The 21,638-nt window shown below is 53.8% G+C and overlaps 1 protein-coding gene across 1 annotated transcript in view; it reads right to left on the reverse strand.

Annotated features, from left to right (window-relative positions):
* The window catches only part of MUC16 (mucin 16, cell surface associated), a 108,419-nt gene that overhangs the window by 77,174 nt on the left and 9,607 nt on the right, over positions 1-21,638 (reverse strand). The window contains 5 exon segments of the mRNA XM_057311252.1: positions 1,311-1,868; positions 1,871-2,105; positions 2,688-10,039; positions 10,328-19,522; positions 21,354-21,464. Coding sequence (XP_057167235.1) covers positions 1,311-1,868; positions 1,871-2,105; positions 2,688-10,039; positions 10,328-19,522; positions 21,354-21,464 — 17,451 coding nt within the window.

Consider the following 21,638-nt stretch of genomic DNA (forward strand, 5'->3'; position numbering starts at 1 on the left):
CTTCCATACGTCCCTGTATCTACCCATCCATCCTTCCTTCTTCCTTCCTTTCTCTACATCTGTCCTCCCTTCCACACATTTACCCTCTCTTCTTTCATTTCTCTGTCTTTCCATTCTTTCTTTCATCCCTCCATCCATCCAACCACACATCTACCTTCTTACTGTCCTGCTCATTGCTTGCGTACCGAACACCCATGACTCAACTACTGAGCCACATTTTAAGACGTGGGTCAATTCCTATCAATGTGTCTAATTTTATTGTGAATCGAGAGGTAACCAAGTCATCTTTCTATAGATATTGGCTCGCAAAGCAGGTGCTAAACTAGTTAGAGGACTTCTTTGCACTTGTCTCCCAAACAAAAGTTGGGGGCAAATTCAACTTTTCAGAGGAATGGAATCCCCAAGAGTTTCCCTTCCTCGTCTGTGGATCTCTTGGAAGTGGTGTGCCTGCTCCTAGGCCCCCAGTCCTTCCCACATCCCATAGGTACTTTGTTCCATCATTTTTCTTTGCTCACCTTTTTCTTCCTCTTTTCCCTTGCTTTTGACTCGGTCCTCAATGTAAAAACACACTCAATTCAAAGGGGGCTATCTCCCCTATATCTATGTGTAATTAAGCTATTGTTCTAGTTCTTTGCAAATTACTCACACGCCCTTCATTAGAGTCCCTGAGGGCCCACAGGTTGTCAAAGGACTCACCCCACTTCAATTTGACTATTGGTAGCATTTGGCAGAACTGACCATTTTCCTTCCTGAAACTCTCCCCTCCTACAGCTTCTGTGATGCCAGAATCTCTTGCTTTTTCTCCTCCCTCTCTGACCACTCCTACTTAGACTAATAACTAAGAGCATAGATTCCTAGCGCCACATAGTCTGAATTCTTACCACTTATTAGCTTTATGATCTTGAGTAAATTATTTAACCCTCTGTGTCTCAGTTTACTAATCTATAAAATGGGCTTGTAATCATCCTTGCTTCAAACTGTATTTCAGTGAGGATTCCCGTAACTTAATAGAACAGTGCTTGACAGAGAATAGCTGCCCTAGGAAAAGTCTGTTGTCATTAGCATTATCATCGACAGAATCTCAGTAATATTAAAACATCTATCATGGTACTGGAATCATCTGCTTGCTTATTTATCTTTGTTTCCACAATGCCTAGTCCAATGCCTAGAACTGAGGATAGATAAACAAAAGTTTGCTAAAAGAATTTCTGTGCAGTAATAAACTCTAATAACTCCTTTATGCCTCTCAGGAAAAGAGTCATTTCCTATGAGCCACTAATAATGGGAGCAGAGGAGCTGTGGGACCTTACTTGTCAACTGTGTTGAGTGTGGAGGAAGTTGGAAAGCCCTTGTCACTGTTCCCAGCTGAGTACGCTCTGTCGTTCTGGTATCTGTAACGGATGATAAAGATGTCCTGACTGGCTCAGTCTTCGTCCCCAAAGTACTGACCACAACCAAGGGTTCTTCAGCAGTGCTCCGCTCTGCCCCGGTGTTGGTGCCCACCACAGGCTGGGTAACCAGTGAGGAAGGAATCCCAGGGGGTGCTGGACTGGTTGAAGAGTAAGCAGTAGTGAAGGTCGAAGAGGAGGATGGTACTGAAGCTGATGGAGGTAGGCTCTCCGCAATGGTGGACACACCATCTCCAGGGCCTGGTTCTGTCCTCAAAAAGGGACTGGCTGAGAAGGTGGCTGAGCTGGCATCTGGAAGCCCAGATGTAACTGTGGACAGAGAAAGAACCAGGGGGTCAGCTGAGATGGTCTCGGCTGAGGACAACATTACCATACCCAGGTGACGAGTACTTTCTGAGACAGACACGGAAAGCTTGGGTTGTGGGAAGGAGGTTCCACCAGCAGACCCCGCAAATGACAGAAGCATAAGTGTGAGAGAGAGATTTCTGCTGAAATTTCAGCACACTGCCAAGACAAAGGCGGGTCTGAAACTCTAATTTCCACGGAACAGGTGATATCACTCTTGGACTATTTCAAAGCATGAGTGGACACAGGAGATAACGGTGTGCTTGTGGGAATGGCTAAGCTAGAGTCCAGGGATCTGAATGTCTCCTGTGGTCAAGAAGAGACATGGGAAAGGGGCCCTGTCTCAGAGTTCTACGGTCAAGAAGACAGGCATTGAGGTGAAAATAGTGGCCTCCTCCATGGAACAGATAATATCCTCTGGAAAAGAGAGAACGGGGACAGGGGAAGGTGCCTCATATCTACAAAGGCTATTCGGCACATTACTTACAAATAGGTATGTGAAAAAAAATCATACTCTTTTTATCTGCAATAACATCAAAGTTGGCCACTCTTTCAAAGCACGCGCTCTTAAAAATAGCAGGTAAAACGATTTTGGGTTGCACGATGATAACTAAGAAAACACGGAGCTTTACAGGAAGAGAAATGAGAAGTGAGGTCACAGGAATGGAAAAGACAGTTTCTTAACAGACACTGCGAAAGAATCTAAAGAAAGGAAGTTTGTGGAAGGGATAACTGCCAGAAACACAAACAGCAAAGTTTGCAGAAAGAAAAACAAACGTTGAAAAAACAAGAAGAGAAAACATAAAAAATCTGACACACGCTATCTCTTTGCAACCATTTACGAAGCGAGTGTTCGTGATTCCCGTGACAGACCTACTACACTACGCAGGAATGCGGCCGATGCAACCAAGACTAGAGGATTTCTCACCCAACCCAAAGGGTACCTTTCATAGCAAAGAAAGTGATTGTTCCAGGTTCAACACTAAGGGAAGACACAGAGAGCCTGGTGTTCCTTCCTGTGGGGATGGATGGTGACATCGTGGACTGAGCAGGGTCCAGGGTAGATGTCCTGCTAGAGGAGATGACGTCACTCCTGGAGGCCTCAACATTCGTATCAGTGGACATTACAGAAGGGACACTGATTTTCTCTGAGCCCATGACAGGGGGTTGTGAGAATCTGCTGTCCCATGGCTCCGTGCGAACGGATGACGTTGACTCTGTCCCCAACTCTGTGGTTTCAGGAAGGCCAGCCATTGTTGTGAAATCCGTGTTGTCCCCAGTGGGGGAAGAGGGGACGAATGGAGTGGTGTCTTTGGGTGTCTCTGAGCCCGCTGGGGCAGAGGACTGGGATTCCAGTGCAGAAGTGATGGTCCATATGTTGGTCACTGCTGTGTTCCAGGAAGGGTGGACTCCCTCTGTGGTGGTTGTGGCTTCTGAAATTACCAGGGTCTTGGCTGAGGTGCTGCTCACATCTGAAGGAAAACTTCTCGCAGGTCCCAAGGTTGTGCTCAATGGGTCACCAGTCCCCAGCATGCCAGCATCAGGTGACGTGACAGGGGGAGGCGCAGAAAGGTCCCTGGCTTGCGATGTGGCGGAAGCTAGAGAAGGGGGCATCGTCAAATGGGAAGGCCCATGGGAGGAAGGAGATGTGACGTCCTGGTCAGAGGAAGGGCTTGTCCGTGAACCATCCTTAGAACCCGTGTCCATGCTAGTGGTTCCATCTGAGCGTGCAAAACCCTGTGTCCCTGTGGAGTGACTCTCTGCCCAGGAGGCCGTGGCAGAGCCAGCAGTGGTCCGTGTGCCCTGTGATGAAGCCCCAGGAAGAACTGTTTCGGACGCCATGGTTATAGCTGTGGACTCTGTCAAGACGGGGGAGGTTGACAGCCTGGTGGTGTTTCCCGTGGGGATGGATGGTGACACTGTGGACTGAGCAGGGTCCGGGGTGGATGTCCTGCTAGAGGAGATGACGTCTGTCCTGGAGGCCTCCGCATTTGTACCAGTGGACATTACAGAAGGGATAGTGATTTTCTCTGAGCCCATGACCGTGGGCCTTGAGGTGCTGGTGTCCCATTGTTTTGCGCCAAGGGATGATGTTGACTGTGTCGTCAACTCTGTGGTTTCAGGAAGGCCAGCCAATGTTGTGGAAACCGTGCTGTCCACAGTGGGGGAAGTACTGACGATTGGAGTGGTGTCCGTGTGTGTCTCTGAGCCCACTGGGGCAGAGGACTGGGATTCCTGTGCAGAAGTGATGGTCCCCATGTTGGTCACTGCCGTGTTCCTGGAAGAGTGGAGTCCCTCTGTAGCCATCGAGGCCTCTGAAATTACCCGGGTCTCAGCTGAGGTGCTGCTCACATCTGAAGGTGAACTTGTCCCAGAACCCAGGCTTGTGCTCAATGGGCCAGTGGTTCCCAGGATGCCAGCGGCCTCAGGTGAGGTTATAGTGACAGATGCAGAAAGGTCCCTGGCTTGTGATGTGGGGGAAGCTAGAGAAGAGGGTGTCGTGGCACGGGAAGACACGTGGGAGAAAGGAGATGTGATGTCTTGGTCAGAGGAAGGGCTTGTCCGTGACTCATCCTCAGAACGCGTGTCCATGCTAGTGGTTCCATCTGAACCTGCAAAACCCTGCGTCCCAGCCAAGTGACTCTCTGCCCAGGAGGCTGTGGCGGAGGCATCCGGGGTACGTGTGCCCTGTGATGTAGCCCCAGGGAGAACTGTTTCGGTCACCATGCTTGTAGCTATGGATTCTGCCAGGACGGGGGAAGTAGAGAGCCTGGTGTTGAATCCCGTGGGGATGTCTGGTGACATAGTGGATTGAGCAGGACGTGGGGTGGAGGTCCTGCTAGAGGAGATGACATCGGTCCTGGAGGCCTCCACACTCGTATCAGTGGACATTACAGAAGGGACAGTGATTTTTTCTGAGCGTATGATGGTTGACCTTGAGGTGCTGGTGTCCCATTCTTCTGTGCCAAGGGATAACTTAGACTGTGTCACCAACTCTGTTGTTTCAGAAAGGCCAGCCACTGGTGAGGAAACCGTGGTGTCCCCAGTGACAGAAGAGCTGACTATTGGAATGGTGTCTTTGGGTGTCTCTGAGCCCGCTGGGGCAGAGGACTGTGATTCCTGTGCAGAAGTGATGGTCCCCATGTTGGTCACTGCCGTGTTCCCGGAAGGGTGGAGTCCCTCTGTGGCGGTTGTGGCTTTTGAAATGACCAGGGTCTCAGCTGAGGTGCTAGTCAAATCTGAAGGAGAACTTGACACAGGTCTCCAGCTTGTGCTCACTTGGCCGGGGGTGCCCAGACTGCCCGCGGCTGCAGGTGAGGTTACAGGGACAGGCGCGGACCGGTCCCTAGCTTGTGATGTGGGGGAAGCTAGAGAAGAGGGTGTCGTGGCACGGGCAGGCCCATGGGAGGAAGGAGATGTGACATCCAGGTCAGAGGATGGGCTTGTCCATGACTCATCCTCAGAACCCATGTCCATGCTAGTGGTTCCGTCTGAGCGTGCAAAACCCTGCGTCCCAGCCGAGTGACTCTCTGCCCAGGAGGCTGTGGTGGAGGCATCTGTGGTACGTGTGCCCTGTGATGTAACCCCAGGGAGAACTGTTTCAGTCGCCATGGTTATAGCTGCGGACTCTGTCAGGACGGGGGAGGTAGAGAGCCTGGTGGTGATTCCCGTGGGGATGTCTGGTGACATCGTGGACTGAGCAGTGTCCGGGGTGGGTATCCTGCTTGAGGAGATGACATCGGTCCTGGAGTCCTCCACAGCCATATCAGTGGACATTACTGTAAGGACAGTGATTTTCTCCGAGCCCATATTGGGGGGCCGGGAGGTGCTGCTTTCCCTTGGCTTTGCGGCAAGGGATGACATTGACTGTGTCCCAAAATCTGTGGTTTTAGAAAGGTCAGCCATTGGTGTGGAAACCGTGCTGTCCTCACTGAAGGAAGAGAAGATGAATGGAGTGGTGTCTGTGTGTGTCTCTGTGGCCGCTGGGACAGAGGACTGGTATTCTAGTGCAGAAGTGATGGTCCCCACATTGGTCACTGCCATATTCCCGGAAGGGTGGAGTGCCTCTGTGGCGGTTGTAGCTTCTGAAATTACCAGGGTGTCAGCTGAGTTGCTGCTCAAATCTGAAGGAGAACTTGTCCCAGGTCTCAGGCTTCTACTCAACGGACCTGCTGTCCCCAGTGTGCCCGCGGCTTCAGGTGAGGTGACAGGGACTGAAACGTCCCTGGCTTGTGATGTGGGGAAAGCTAGAGAAGGGGACGTTGTGGCACGGGAAGGCCCATGGGAGGAAGGAGATGTGACGTCCTGGTCAGAGGAAGGGCTTGTCCATGACTCATCCTCAGAACCCGTGTCCATGCTAGTGGTTCCATCTGAGCGTGCCAAACCCTGCGTCCCAGCCGAGTGACTCTCTGCCCAGGAGGCTGTGGCCGAGGCATCTGTGGTCCGTGTGCCTTGTGATGGAGCCCCAGGGAGAACTGTTTCGGTCGCCATGGATATAGCTGTGGACTCTGTCAGGACGGGGGAGGTAGAGAGCCTGGTGGTGATTCCCGTGGGGATGGATGGTGACACCGTGGACTGAGCAGGTTCCGGGCTGGATGTCCTGCTAGAGGAGATGATGTCGGTCCTGGAGACCTCCACACTCGTATCAGTGGACATTACAGAAGGGATAGTGATTTTCTCTGAGCGCATGACCGTGGGCCTTGAGGTGCTGGTGTTCCATTGTTTTGTGCCAAGGGATGATGTTGACTGTGTCGTCAACTCTGTGGTTTCAGGAAGGCCAGCCAATGTGGAAACCGTGCTGTCCACAGTGGGGGAAGTACTGACGATTGGAGTGGTGTCCGTGTGTGTCTCTGAGCCCGCTGGGGCAGAGGACTGGGATTCCTGTGCAGAAGTGATGGTCCCCACGTTGGTCACTGCCGTGTTCCTGGAAGAGCGGAATCCCTCTGTAGCCATCGAGGCCTCTGAAATTACCCGGGTCTCAGCTGAGGTGCTGCTCAAATCTGAAGGTGAACTTGTCCCAGAACCCAGGCTTGTGCTCAATGGGCCAGTGGTTCCCAGGATGCCAGCGGCCGCAGGTGAGGTTATAGTGACAGATGCAGAAAGGTCCCTGGCTTGTGATGTGGGGGAAGCTAGAGAAGAGGGTGTCGTGGCACGGGAAGACACGTGGGAGGAAGGAGATGTGATGTCTTGGTCAGAGGAAGGGCTTGTCCATGACTCATCCTCAGAACCCGTGTCCATGCTAGTGGTTCCATCTGAACCTGCAAAACCCTGCGTCCCAGCCAAGTGACTCTCTGCCCAGGAGGCTGTGGCCGAGGCATCCGGGGTACGTGTGCCCTGTGATGTAGCCCCAGGGAGAACTGTTTCGGTCACCATGCTTGTAGCTATGGATTCTGCCAGGACGGGGGAAGTAGAGAGCCTGGTGTTGAATCCCGTGGGGATGTCTGGTGACATAGTGGATTGAGCAGGACGTGGGGTGGAGGTCCTGCTAGAGGAGATGACATCGGTCCTGGAGGCCTCCACACTCGTATCAGTGGACATTATAGAAGGGACAGTGATTTTTTCTGAGCGTATGATGGTTGACCTTGAGGTGCTGGTGTCCCATTCTTCTGTGCCAAGGGATAACTTAGACTGTGTCACCAACTCTGTTGTTTCAGAAAGGCCAGCTACTGGTGAGGAAACCGTGGTGTCCCCAGTGACAGAAGAGCTGACTATTGGAATGGTGTCTTTGGGTGTCTCTGAGCCCACTGGGGCAGAGGACTGCGATTCCTGTGCAGATGTGATGGTCCCCATGCTGGTCACTGACATGTTCCCGGAAGGGTGGAGTCCCACTGTGGCGGTTGTGGCTTTTGAAATGACCGGGGTCTCAGCTGAGGTGCTAGTCAAATCTGAAGGAGAACTTGACAAAGGTCTCCAGCTTGTGCTCACTGGGCCGGGGGTCCCCAGACTGCCCACGGCTGCAGGTGAGGTTATAGGGAAAGGCGCGGACCGGTCCCTGGCTTGTGATGTGGGGGAAGCTAGAGAAGAGGGTGTCGTGGCATGGGAAGGCCCATGGGAGGAAGGAGATGTGACATCTAGGTCAGAGGATGGGCTTGTCCGAGTCTCATCCTCAGAACCCATGTCCATGCTAGTGGTTCCGTCTGAGCGTGCAAAACCCTGCGTCCCAGCCGAGTGACTCTCTGCCCAGGAGGCTGTGGTGGAGGCATCTGTGGTACGTGTGCCCTGTGATGTAACCCCAGGGAGAACTGTTTCGGTCGCCATGCTTATAGCTGTGGACTCTGTCAGGACGGGGGAGGTAGAGAGCCTGGTGGTGATTCCCGTGGGGTTGTCTGGTGACATCGTTGACTGAGCAGTGTCCGGGGTGGGTATCCTGCTTGAGGAGATGACATCGGTCCTGGAGGCCTCCACAGCCATATCAGTGGACATTACAGTAAGGACAGTGATTTTCTCCGAGCCCATATTGGTGGGCCAGGAGGTGCTGCTTTCCCATGGCTTTGCGGCAAGGGATGACATTGACTGTGTCCCGAAATCTGTGGTTTTAGAAAGGTCAGCCATTGGTGTGGAAACCGTGCTGTCCTCACTGAAGGAAGAGGAGATGAATGGAGTGGTGTCTGTGTGTGTCTCTGTGGCCGCTGGGACAGAGGACTGGTATTCCAGTGCAGAAGTGATGGTCCCCACATTGGTCACTACCATGTTCCCGGAAGGGTGGAGTGCCTCTGTGGCGGTTGTAGCTTCTGAAATTACCAGGGTGTTAGCTGAGTTGCTGCTCAAAACTAAAGGAGAACTTGTCCCAGGTCTCAGGCTTCTACTCAACGGACCTGCTGTCCCCAGGGTGCCCGCAGCATCAGGTGAGGTGACAGGGACTGAAAGGTCCCTGGCTTGTGATGTGGCGGAAGCTAGAGAAGAGGGTGTCGTGGCACGGGAAGGCCCATGGGAGGAAGGAGATGTGACATCCAGGTCAGAGGAAGGGCTTGTCCGTGACTCATCCTCAGAACCTGTGTCCATGCTAGTGGCTCCATCTGAGCCTGCAAAACCCTGCGTCCCAGCCGAGTGACTCTCTGCCCAGGAGGCTGTGGTGGAGGCATCCGGGGTATGTGTGCCCTGCGATGTAGCCCCAGGGAGAACTGTTTCGGTCACCATGCTTGTAGTTATGGATTCTGTCAGGACAGGGGAGGTAGAGAGCCTGGTGTTGAATCCCGTGTGGATGTCTGGTGACATAGTGGATTGAGCAGGACGTGGGGTGGAGGTCCTGCTAGAGGAGATGACATCGGTCCTGGAGGCCTCCACACTCGTATCAGTGGATATTACAGAAGGGACAGTGATTTTTTCTGAGCGTATGGTGGTTGACCTTGAGGTGCTGGTGTCCCATTCTTCTGTGCCAAGGGATAACTTAGACTGTGTCACCAGCTCTGTTGTTTCAGAAAGGCCAGCCACTGGTGAGGAAACCGTGGTGTCCCCAGTGACAGAAGAGCTGACTATTGAAGTGGTGTCTTTGGGTGTCTCTGAGCCCGCTGGGGCAGAGGACTGGGATTCCTGTGCAGAAGTGATGGTCCCCATGTTGGTTACTGCCATGTTCCCGGAAGGGTGGAGTCCCTCTGTGGCGGTTGTGGCTTTTGAAATGACCAGGGTCTCAGCTGAGGTGCTAGTCAAATCTGAAGGAGAACTTGTCCCAGGTCTCAGGCTTCTACTCAACGGGCCTGCTGTCCCCAGTGTGCCTGCAGCATCAGGTGAGGTGACAGGGACTGAAAGGTCCCTGGCTTGTGATGTGGCGGAAGCTAGAGAGGAGGGTGTCGTGGCACGGGAAGGCCCATGGGAGGAAGGAGATGTGACGTCCTGGTCAGAGAAAGGGCTTGTCCATGACTCATCCTCAGAACCCGTGTCCATGCTAGTGGTTCCATCTGAGCGTGCCAAACCCTGCGTCCCAGCCGAGTGACTCTCTGCCCAGGAGGCTGTGGCGGAGGCATCCGGGGTAAGTGTGCCCTGTGATGTAACCCCAGGGAGAACTGTTTCGGTCACCATGGTTACAGCTGTGGACTCTGTCAGGACGGGGGAGGTAGAGAGCCTGGTGGTGATTCCCGTGGGGATGGATGGTGACATCGTGGACTGAGCAGTGTCCGGGGTGGGTATCCTTCTTGGGGAGATGACATCGGTCCTGGAGGCCTCCACAGCCATATCAGTGGACATTACTGTAAGGACAGTGATTTTCTCCGAGCCCATATTGGGGGGCCGGGAGGTGCTGCTTTCCCTTGGCTTTGCGGCAAGGGATGACATTGACTGTGTCCCAAAATCTGTGGTTTTAGAAAGGTCAGCCATTGGTGTGGAAACCGTGCTGTCCTCACTGAAGGAAGAGAAGATGAATGGAGTGGTGTCTGTGTGTGTCTCTGTGGCCGCTGGGACAGAGGACTGGTATTCTAGTGCAGAAGTGATGGTCCCCACATTGGTCACTGCCATATTCCCGGAAGGGTGGAGTGCCTCTGTGGCGGTTGTAGCTTCTGAAATTACCAGGGTGTCAGCTGAGTTGCTGCTCAAATCTGAAGGAGAACTTGTCCCAGGTCTCAGGCTTCTACTCAACGGACCTGCTGTCCCCAGTGTGCCCGCGGCTTCAGGTGAGGTGACAGGGACTGAAACGTCCCTGGCTTGTGATGTGGGGAAAACTAGAGAAGGGGACGTTGTGGCACGGGAAGGCCCATGGGAGGAAGGAGATGTGACGTCCTGGTCAGAGGAAGGGCTTGTCCATGACTCATCCTCAGAACCCGTGTCCATGCTAGTGGTTCCATCTGAGCGTGCCAAACCCTGCGTCCCAGCCGAGTGACTCTCTGCCCAGGAGGCTGTGGCGGAGGCATCCGGGGTAAGTGTGCCCTGTGATGTAACCCCAGGGAGAACTGTTTCGGTCGCCATGGTTACAGCTGTGGACTCTGTCAGGACGGGGGAGGTAGAGAGCCTGGTGGTGATTCCCGTGGGGATGGATGGTGAAACCGTGGACTGAGCAGGTTCCGGGCTGGATGTCCTGCTAGAGGAGATGATGTCGGTCCTGGAGACCTCCACACTCGTATCAGTGGACATTACAGAAGGGATAGTGATTTTCTCTGAGCGCATGACCGTGGGCCTTGAGGTGCTGGTGTTCCATTGTTTTGTGCCAAGGGATGATGTTGACTGTGTCGTCAACTCTGTGGTTTCAGGAAGGCCAGCCAATGTTGTGGAAACCGTGCTGTCCACAGTGGGGGAAGTACTGATGATTGGAGTGGTGTCTGTGTGTGTCTCTGTGGCCGCTGGGGCAGAGGACTGGGATTCCTGTGCAGAAGTGATGGTCCCCACGTTGGTCACTGCCGTGTTCCTGGAAGAGTGGAGTCCCTCTGTAGCCATCGAGGCCTCTGAAATTACCCGGGTCTCAGCTGAGGTGCTGCTCAAATCTGAAGGTGAACTTGTCCCAGAACCCAGGCTTGTGCTCAATGGGCCAGTGGTTCCCAGGATGCCAGCGGCCGCAGGTGAGGTTATAGTGACAGATGCAGAAAGGTCCCTGGCTTGTGATGTGGGGGAAGCTAGAGAAGAGGGTGTCGTGGCACGGGAAGACACGTGGGAGGAAGGAGATGTGATGTCTTGGTCAGAGGAAGGGCTTGTCCATGACTCATCCTCAGAACGTGTGTCCATGCTAGTGGTTCCATCTGAACCTCCAAAACCCTGAGTCCCAGCCAAGTGACTCTCTGCCCAGGAGGCTGTGGCGGAGGCATCCGGGGTACGTGTGCCCTGTGATGTAGCCCCAGGGAGAACTGTTTCGGTCACCATGCTTGTAGCTATGGATTCTGCCAGGACAGGGGAAGTAGAGAGCCCGGTGTTGAATCCCGTGGGGATGTCTGGTGACATAGTGGATTGAGCAGGACGTGGGGTGGAGGTCCTGCTAGAGGAGATGACATCGGTCCTGGAGGCCTCCACACTCGTATCAGTGGACATTACAGAAGGGACAGTGATTTTTTCTGAGCGTATGATGGTTGACCTTGAGGTGCTGGTGTCCCATTCTTCTGTGCCAAGGGATAACTTAGACTGTGTCACCAACTCTGTTGTTTCAGAAAGGCCAGCTACTGGTGAGGAAACCGTGGTGTCCCCAGTGACAGAAGAGCTGACTATTGGAATGGTGTCTTTGGGTGTCTCTGAGCCCACTGGGGCAGAGGACTGCGATTCCTGTGCAGATGTGATGGTCCCCATGCTGGTCACTGACATGTTCCCGGAAGGGTGGAGTCCCACTGTGGCGGTTGTGGCTTTTGAAATGACCGGGGTCTCAGCTGAGGTGCTAGTCAAATCTGAAGGAGAACTTGACAAAGGTCTCCAGCTTGTGCTCACTGGGCCGGGGGTCCCCAGACTGCCCACGGCTGCAGGTGAGGTTATAGGGAAAGGCGCGGACCGGTCCCTGGCTTGTGATGTGGGGGAAGCTAGAGAAGAGGGTGTCGTGGCATGGGAAGGCCCATGGGAGGAAGGAGATGTGACATCTAGGTCAGAGGATGGGCTTGTCCGTGTCTCATCCTCAGAACCCATGTCCATGCTAGTGGTTCCGTCTGAGCGTGCAAAACCCTGCGTCCCAGCCGAGTGACTCTCTGCCCAGGAGGCTGTGGTGGAGGCATCTGTGGTACGTGTGCCCTGTGATGTAACCCCAGGGAGAACTGTTTCGGTCGCCATGCTTATAGCTGCGGACTCTGTCAGGACGGGGGAATTAGAGAGCCTGGTGGTGATTCCCGTGGGGTTGTCTGGTGACATCGTGGACTGAGCAGTGTCCGGGGTGGGTATCCTGCTTGAGGAGATGACATCGGTCCTGGAGTCCTCCACAGCCATATCAGTGGACATTACAGTAAGGACAGTGATTTTCTCCGAGCCCATATTGGTGGGCCAGGAGGTGCTGCTTTCCCATGGCTTTGCGGCAAGGGATGACATTGACTGTGTCCCGAAATCTGTGGTTTTAGAAAGGTCAGCCATTGGTGTGGAAACCGTGCTGTCCTCACTGAAGGAAGAGGAGATGAATGGAGTGGTGTCTGTGTGTGTCTCTGTGGCCGCTGGGACAGAGGACTGGTATTCCAGTGCAGAAGTGATGGTCCCCACATTGGTCACTGCCATATTCCCGGAAGGGTGGAGTGCCTCTGTGGCGGTTGTAGCTTCTGAAATTACCAGGGTGTTAGCTGAGTTGCTGCTCAAAACTAAAGGAGAACTTGTCCCAGGTCTCAGGCTTCTACTCAACGGACCTGCTGTCCCCAGGGTGCCCGCAGCATCAGGTGAGGTGACAGGGACTGAAAGGTCCCTGGCTTGTGATGTGGCGGAAGCTAGAGAAGAGGGTGTCGTGGCACGGGAAGGCCCATGGGAGGAAGGAGATGTGACATCCAGGTCAGAGGAAGGGCTTGTCCGTGACTCATCCTCAGAACCCGTGTCCATGCTAGTGGCTCCATCTGAGCCTGCAAAACCCTGCGTCCCAGCCAAGTGACTCTCTGCCCAGGAGGCTGTGGCGGAGGCATCCGGGGTACGTGTGCCCTGCGATGTAGCCCCAGGGAGAACTGTTTCGGTCACCATGCTTGTAGTTATGGATTCTGTCAGGACAGGGGAGGTAGAGAGCCTGGTGTTGAATCCCGTGTGGATGTCTGGTGACATAGTGGATTGAGCAGGACGTGGGGTGGAGGTCCTGCTAGAGGAGATGACATCGGTCCTGGAGGCCTCCACACTCGTATCAGTGGACATTACAGAAGGGACAGTGATTTTTTCTGAGCGTATGGTGGTTGACCTTGAGGTGCTGGTGTCCCATTCTTCTGTGCCAAGGGATAACTTAGACTGTGTCACCAGCTCTGTTGTTTCAGAAAGGCCAGCCACTGGTGAGGAAACCGTGGTGTCCCCAGTGACAGAAGAGCTGACTATTGAAGTGGTGTCTTTGGGTGTCTCTGAGCCCGCTGGGGCAGAGGACTGGGATTCCTGTGCAGAAGTGATGGTCCCCATGTTGGTTACTGCCATGTTCCCGGAAGGGTGGAGTCCCTCTGTGGCGGTTGTGGCTTTTGAAATGACCGGGGTCTCAGCTGAGGTGCTAGTCAAATCTGAAGGAGAACTTGTCCCAGGTCTCAGGCTTCTACTCAACGGGCCTGCTGTCCCCAGTGTGCCTGCAGCATCAGGTGAGGTGACAGGGACTGAAAGGTCCCTGGCTTGTGATGTGGCGGAAGCTAGAGAAGAGGGTGTCGTGGCACGGGAAGGCCCATGGGAGGAAGGAGATGTGACGTCCTGGTCAGAGAAAGGGCTTGTCCATGACTCATCCTCAGAACCCGTGTCCATGCTAGTGGTGCCATCTGAGCGTGCAAAACCCTGCGTCCCAGCTGAGTGACTCTCTGCCCAGGAGGCTGTGGCGGAGGCATCCGTGGTCCGTGTGCCCTGTGATGGAGCCCCAGGGAGAACTGTTTCGGTCGCCATGGTTATAGCTGTGGACTCTGTCAGGAGGTGGGAGATAGAGAGCCTGGTGGTGTTTCCCGTGGGGATGGATGGTGACATCGTGGACTGAGCAGGTTCCGGGCTGGATGTCCTGCTAGAGGAGATGATGTCGGTCCTGGAGACCTCCACACTCGTATCAGTGGACATTACAGAAGGGATAGTGATTTTCTCTGAGCCCATTACCGTGGGCCTTGAGGTGCTGGTGTTCCATTGTTTTGCGCCAAGGGATGATGTTGACTGTGTCGTCAACTCTGTGGTTTCAGGAAGGCCAGCCAATGTGGAAACCGTGCTGTCCACAGCGGGGGAAGTACTGACGATTGGAGTGGTGTCCGTGTGTGTCTCTGAGCCCGCTGGGGCAGAGGACTGGGATTCCTGTGCAGAAGTGATGGTCCCCACGTTGGTCACTGCCGTGTTCCCGGAAGAGTGGAGTCCCTCTGTAGCCATCGAGGCTTCTGAAATTACCCGGGTCTCAGCTGAGCTGCTGCTCACATCTGAAGGTGAACTTGTCCCAGAACCCAGGCTTGTGCTCAATGGGCCAGCGGTTCCCAGTGTGCCAGCGGCCGCACGTGAGATTATAGTGACAGATGCAGAAAGGCCCCTGGCTTGTGATGTGGGGGAAGCTAGAGAAGAGGGTGTCGTGGCACGGGAAGACACGTGGGAGGAAGGAGATGTGACATCCAGGTCAGAGGAAGGGCTTGTCCGTGACTCATCCTCAGAACCCGTGTCCATGCTAGTGGCTCCATCTGAGCCTGCAAAACCCTGCGTCCCAGCCGAGTGACTCTCTGCCCAGGAGGCTGTGGCGGAGGCATCCGGGTTATGTGTGCCCTGTGATGAAGCCCCAGGGAGAACTGTTTCGTTCGCCATGCTTATAGCTGTGGACTCTGTCAGGACGGGGGAGGTTGACAGCCTGGTGTTGAATCCCGTGGGGATGTCTGGTGACATAGTGGATTGAGCAGGACCTGGGTTGGATGTCCTGCTAAAGGAAATGACGTCTGTGCTGGAGGCCTCCATGGTCCTATCAGTGGACATTACAGACGGGACAGTGATTTTCTCCGTGCCCATGACCGTGGGCCTGGAGTTGCTGCTGTTCCATTGTTCTGTACCAAGGGATGACGTTGACTGTGTTCCGAACTCTGTGGTTTCATGAAAGTCGGCCAATGTTGTGGAAACCGTGGTGTCCCCAGTGACAGAAGAGCTGACGATTGGAGTGGTGCCTTCGGGTGTCTCTGAGCCTGCTGGGGCTGAGGATTGGTATTCCTGTGCAGAAGTGATGGTCCCCACATTGGTCAGTGCCGTGTTCCCAGAAGGGTGTCGTCCCTCTGTTTCCTTCGAGGCTTTTGAAATTACCGGGGTCTCAGCTGAGGTGCTACTCAAATCTGAAGGAGAACTTGTCCCAGGTCCCAGGCTTCTGCTCAACGGGCCTGCTGTCCCCAGCGTGCCCGCGGCCACAGGTGAGGTGACAAGGACAGGCACAGAATGATCCCTGGCTTGTGATGTGGGGGAAGCTAGAGAAGGGGGCATCAACGCACGAGAAGGCCCATGGGAGGAAGGAGATGTGACGTCCTGGTCAGAGGAAGGGCTTGTCCGTGACTCATCCTCAGAACCCGTGTCCATGCTAGTGGTTCCATCTGAGCCACCAAAACCCTGTGTCCCAGCCGAGTGACTCTCTGCCCAGGAGGCTGTGGCGGAGGCATCCAGGGTACGTGTGCCCTGTGATGTAGCCTCAGGGAGAACTGTTTCGGTCGCCATGGTTATAGCTGTGAACTCTGTCAAGACAGGGGAGGTTGACAGCCTGGTGGCGATTCCCATGGGGATGGATGGTGACACTGTGGACTGAGCAGGGTCCGGGGTGGATATCCTGCTTGAGGAGGTGACATTAGTCCTGGAGGCCTCCACAGCCGTAGCAGTGGACATTACAGAAAGGACGGTGAATTTCTCCGAGCCCATATTGGTGGGCCGGGAGGTGCTGCTTTCCCATGGCTTTGTGCCAAGGGATGACGTTGACTGTGTCCTGAAATCTGTGGTTTTAGAAAGGTCAGCCATTGGTGTGGAAACCGTGCTGTCCTCACTGAAGGAAGAGGTGATGAATGGAGTGGTGTCCGTGTGTCTCTCTGAGCCCGCTGGGGCAGAGGACTGGGATTCCAGTGCAGAAGTGATGGTCCCCATGTTGGTCACTGCCATGTTCCTGGAAGGGTGGAGTCCCTCTGTGGCGGTCGTGGCTTCTGAAATTACCTGGGTCTCAGCTGAGGTGCTGCTCACATCTGAAGGTGAACTTGTCCCAGGTCCCAGGCTTCTGCTCAACAGGCCAGCTGTCCCCAGTGTGCCCGCAGCATCAGGTGAGGTGACAGGGACAGATGCAGAAAGGTCCCTGGCTTGTGATGTGGGGGAAGCTAGAGAAGGGGGCATCATCTCACGGTCAGGCCCACGGGAGGAACGAGATATGACGTCCTGCTCAGAGGAAGGGCTTGTCCGTGAACCATCCTCAGAACCCATGTCCATGCTACTGGTTCCATCTGAGCGTGCAAAAGTCTGACTGCCAGCTGAGTGACTCTCTGCCCAGGAGGCTGTGGTGGAGGCATCCGTGATACGTGTGCCCTGTGATGTAACCCCAGGGAGAACTGTTTTGGTGGCCATGCTTATAGCTGTGGACTCTGTCAGGACGGGGGAGGTAGAGAGCCTGGTGTTGAATCCCGTGGGGATGTTTGGTGACATCGTGGACTGTGCAGGGTCCAGATTGGATGTCCTGCTAGAGGAGATGACATCAGTCCTAGAAGCCTCCACAGTCATATCAGTGGACATTATAGAAGGGACAGTGATTTTCTCGGAGCCCATGATGGTGGGCCTTGAGGTGCTGGTGTCCCATCGTTCTGCACCAAGGGATGATGTTGACTTTGTCCTCACATCTGTGGTTTCAGGAAGGCCAGCCATTGTTGTGGAAACCGTGCTGTCCCCAGTGGGGGAAGAGGTGATGATTGGAGTGGTGCCTTTGCGTGTCTGTGAGTCCGCTGGGGCAGAGGACTGGGATTCCAATGCAGAAGTGATGGTCCCCACATTGGTCATTGCCGTGTTCCTGGAAGGGTGGTGTCCCTCTGTGGTGGTTGTAGCTTCTGAAATTACCCAGGTCTCGGCTGAGGTGCTGCTCACATCTGAAGGTGAACTTGTCCCAGGTCCCAAGCTTGTGCTCACTGGGCCGTTGGTCCCCATCGTGCCCGCGGCCCCAGGTGAGGTGACAGGGACAAGTGCTGAAAGGTCCCTGGCTTGTGATGTGGGGGAAGCTAGAGAAGGGGGCGTCGTGGCACGGGAAGGCCCATGGGGGGAAGGAGATGTGATACCTTCGTCGGAGGTAGGGCTTGTCCGTGACTCATCCTCAGAACCCATGTCCATGCTAGTGGTTCCTTCTGAGTTTAGAAAACCCTGAGTGCCAGTCAAGTGACTCTCTGCCCAGGAGGCTGTGGCGGCAGCATCTGTGGTACGTGTGCCGTGTGATGTGGCCCTGGTGGGAACTGTTTCCATGGTCATGGTTATAGCATTTGTGTTAGGATCCTGGTTAGAACTGTGTTCTGTTTCTTTGCTCATGCGCTCTGTCCTTACTGATAAACTGACTCTAGAAAGACTTACCATTTCAACCGGGGTGACCCCACTCCTAATTTCTGTCGTAAACATTGGCATCTGTGAGGTAGTTGGGCTGGTGTTGTTCTCCACGGGGAGTTCTTGGGTTCCGTCCCTGTGCAGAACTGAGGTAGAGGCTGTGGGTGATGACACAGATTTCCCTGGAGCCCCGTCACGAGTGGGCAGAGAATGAGGCGGAGAAATGGAATTGAGGATATTTGGGTCAGTGTGTGTATTCGAATGCTCAGGAGTCCACGTTGTGCTTAAAACCTGAGGAAGTGAGGGGCTCATTCTCTGGATACCAGATGTCGTTGAGACGGGCATCGATTCGGTTGTGTCCGAGGGACTCCGCGTTCGCATATTTGTGGACTTTGTCCCTTCAGCTGAAGCATGAGGAGATGGAATGGCTAGGCTGGTTCCAGTGACAGTCACAAGGCCAATGGGAATAGAGAAATAGCCTGATTCAGTGCCAGATGCTAAGGATGAAGCTGTGCCCATTACAGAAGTTGTTTCAGGGGCGCCTGTGACTGCCAGCGTTGAAGCTGTGTCTGTCATCGCCCAGCGGCCTGATGTTGGGGCGGAAGGCGTTGTAGCTGACCGGGTGGAAGGATCCTCTAGGGCAGACATGCTGGTGTCTGTGGCCAGGGTGCTCACTCTGCCCTCTGGGTTGGGCGTGGCAGTCAGGCCTGAGTTGGTTCCCATGGTGGTGATGGTGGTGGCGCCATCTGGAGTGGGGGCTGTGGTTACACGCGTAATGCTCCCTTCTGCGGGAGGTGAGGTTTGTGACCACTGTCCAGTGGTAGTGGCAGCGTCCCTAGTCACTACACCTGTGGTGGCCACCAGAGTCGGAGACTCCACTGAAGGGAGTAGACTTGCCTGTGGTTCAGATGTCGCAACGACCAGTGCCGAGGAAGCCAGCGTTCTCCCTGTAGAACTGTCCATGGGCAAACCAGTGACATGGACGTGGGCAGCTGTGTCTGAGGCAGTCCATGGAGAGGTCCCCGGTGCTCGGCTCTGGCCCGTGGTCCTGGCCGTCCTCTCTGGGCTAGGCATTACAGTTGGAACTGAGCTTGCTCCCCTGGGGCTGGAGGGGGCGACCTCCACAGTGGGGGCCCCACCCTCGCTTGTTAGTTCTGTGGGAGGTGATGTCACAGAGTGAGCCTCCGGTGGAGATGCGGTTTCAGTGGTCTCCAGTCCTGTGAGGGACTCAGACAGGGGCCCCACGAAAGGGGAGCTAGCAGCTACAGCGGAGCCAGCTTTCCCTCTTGCCACACTGATGAGGCTGATAGCGGCTGAGCCTTCTGACCTATCAGAACGGAGGGTGGTAATAGTGGCGTCGGGGTCCCCAGGGGAGGCACTCAGGGTTGGGTCACTCCCAGCTGTGTGCTTTGACTGTGGGCTAGCCGATGAGTAAGCCTCCCCCACGGACCCACCTGTTTGCTGTTCAGCCACCATTGCCTTTGGACTGAAGGCAGTGGAAGGAGTGACCACAGTGTTGACCCATGTCATGGTTTGAAGTTCAGATTTCTCTGTCACGGAGCTGGTGGCTACCTTGGGGGCTATAACCAAAGTTGTTGCAGTGTCCCGATGGCCAGTGGAAGATGTGCTAGAAGGGAGATGCGTGCCCACTGTGGTCCCCTCCTTGGAGCCAAGCCATGTGGACAACTCCATTCTAGTTGTTCTAGAAGTTGGGACTGAGCTGGCTTGCTGGACACTCCCTGTGGAAGTTGACTCTGGGTGGAGGAAAGACATTGCTCCTCTTGACTGGCTTGTCCCTTCTGGTGTCCCAGAGTATGTAGTGGCCCGAGCTCCAACTGGATACGGGGAGCGTGAGATGTTATTTGTAATGACTGCCGTTTCTATAGATGATTCTCCCGGCACCATGGTTCCTGTGGACAAGCGAAGGAGTCTGGTGCTGCCACTCCCTGTGGGCACGGATTGGAAGGTGGCCAGTCCCACTGTGGTGTCTGCAGGGGCAGTCTCTGCTGGAGTCTCCCTAAAAGAAGTTCCCACCGTGGTCCTGGTCTTGTGGCTGCTGCTGGGCTCCTTGGAGCTTGGATTTATGGTATCTTCAGATGTTCCTGGGGTTCTGTTGGACAGGCCTGTGACCGAAACAGCTCTTCAGTTAGGAAGTTTGCAAGGAGGTAAAAAAGGGGTTCTTCTGGTTTTGATTCTCCTTCCTTTCTCCCTACAGATCTGCACATATTCTGTTCCTTTGGATGGCAGGAATCCTATTGTCCATCCTTGTGTCTAATGTTGGGTGTATAAGCTTGGTCTACTGGCTTGCAGAACTCCCTCTGGCACCCTACGTTTCTCTATCAGTGTGGCCTCCATGAAGACCTATATACCACGTCTCATGTCTTAATGGAGGGTAAAGATTCCACCCAGGAACAGGGGAAAACTCTCCCATACTTTGCTCTGTTTTTCCTCCTTGGGCCAGCCTTCAATCATTCTATTTTAGTCTGATATCTGCCTTTATCCCCTAGACTTCAAAACTGATTCTAATTAAAAGCTCTCTGGCTTGGTTTTAACAGGTTAAGGGGAAAGGTAGATCAAGGAGCCTCACTTCCTATATATTTTCATTTTCTTTCACCTCTCATCAGGAAAAGGCAGAATGTTTTTACCTCCTAGCGTAGAAAGAGATATCAAATGATTGCTTTCAGGAATCAGGTCAGCTGTATTCATCCTCGTAAGCACCTTAAGTGGACACCTCTCCCCTTCAGGCCATGTACTGAACATTGTAACAGTGGATAGTATTATAATCATCTTATAATTATGAATCGTCCCATAGAACAAACCCATGGCAGCTCAAGGGAACCTTTCCCTGTTGGTGGCAATCCCTGACTTTAGTGATGGTATCTGAGTTAGGAAGGCCCTTCACAATTCGTCAACTGATTTGTAGAGACACTGTATCTGTTCCTAAGGCTGAGTGATTGGCTCTTAAACATATAAATTACTCAGGAGAAACAATTCATATTAGAAATCAACAAATCTAAGGGCACCTGGGTGGCTCAGTCGGTTAAGCATCCAACTCTTGATTTCTGCTCAGGTCACAATCTCAGGGTCCTGGGACTGAGCCCTGCGTCAGGCTCTGTGCGTAGTGGGAAGTCTGCTTGAGAATTTTCTTCCTCCCTTTCCCACGGTCCCTCCCCCAACTCTCTCTGTCTCTAAAATAAATAAAATCTTTAAAAAAAAAAAAAAAGAAAGAAATCAATAAATGCTCCATAAAAACTACTGGTTGCTGGAGGGGAGGTATGTGGGGGGGACAGGGCAAATGGGTGATGGGCATTAAGGAGGGCATGTGATATAATGAGCACTGGGTGTTACATGCAACTGACGAATCACTGACCTCTACCTCTGAAACTGATGATACACTCTATGATAACTAATTGAATTTAAATAAAATAAGTTAAAAATTAAAAAAATATTATCAACAGCCTCTGGAACCACAGCAGAAAGTTTTGATTATGTACCAGCACAGAGGACTCAGGCACTCATTTTACTCCAAGACCAGTGTTAAGCACAGTATACACAGATGGTCATACCTACCCAGGCTGACGGTAGTCACCAGAGACGCATGGTCACCCGTTGACCACGTGGTGCCTCCATACGTTCCCTCACTCAGCTCCCCAGTGGTGGCTGCCACAGACTCCTGTGTCCCTGAAGGATAAGAGGATTGAGATGTCAGCCTAGCATTCCCTCAAGGTGCGCATACCCAAGAAATGCTTGCACTAGACACTGGCTCAGCCATGTCTTCATCTGTCTCTGAGAAGGCACGTTGCAAGGAAGAATTCTTTTGTTGGCATGAAATCAAACCCACAAGATGGCATGCAT

Source organism: Ursus arctos, unplaced genomic scaffold (genome assembly GCF_023065955.2).
Source record: "Ursus arctos isolate Adak ecotype North America unplaced genomic scaffold, UrsArc2.0 scaffold_14, whole genome shotgun sequence".
NCBI lineage: Eukaryota > Metazoa > Chordata > Mammalia > Carnivora > Ursidae > Ursus > Ursus arctos.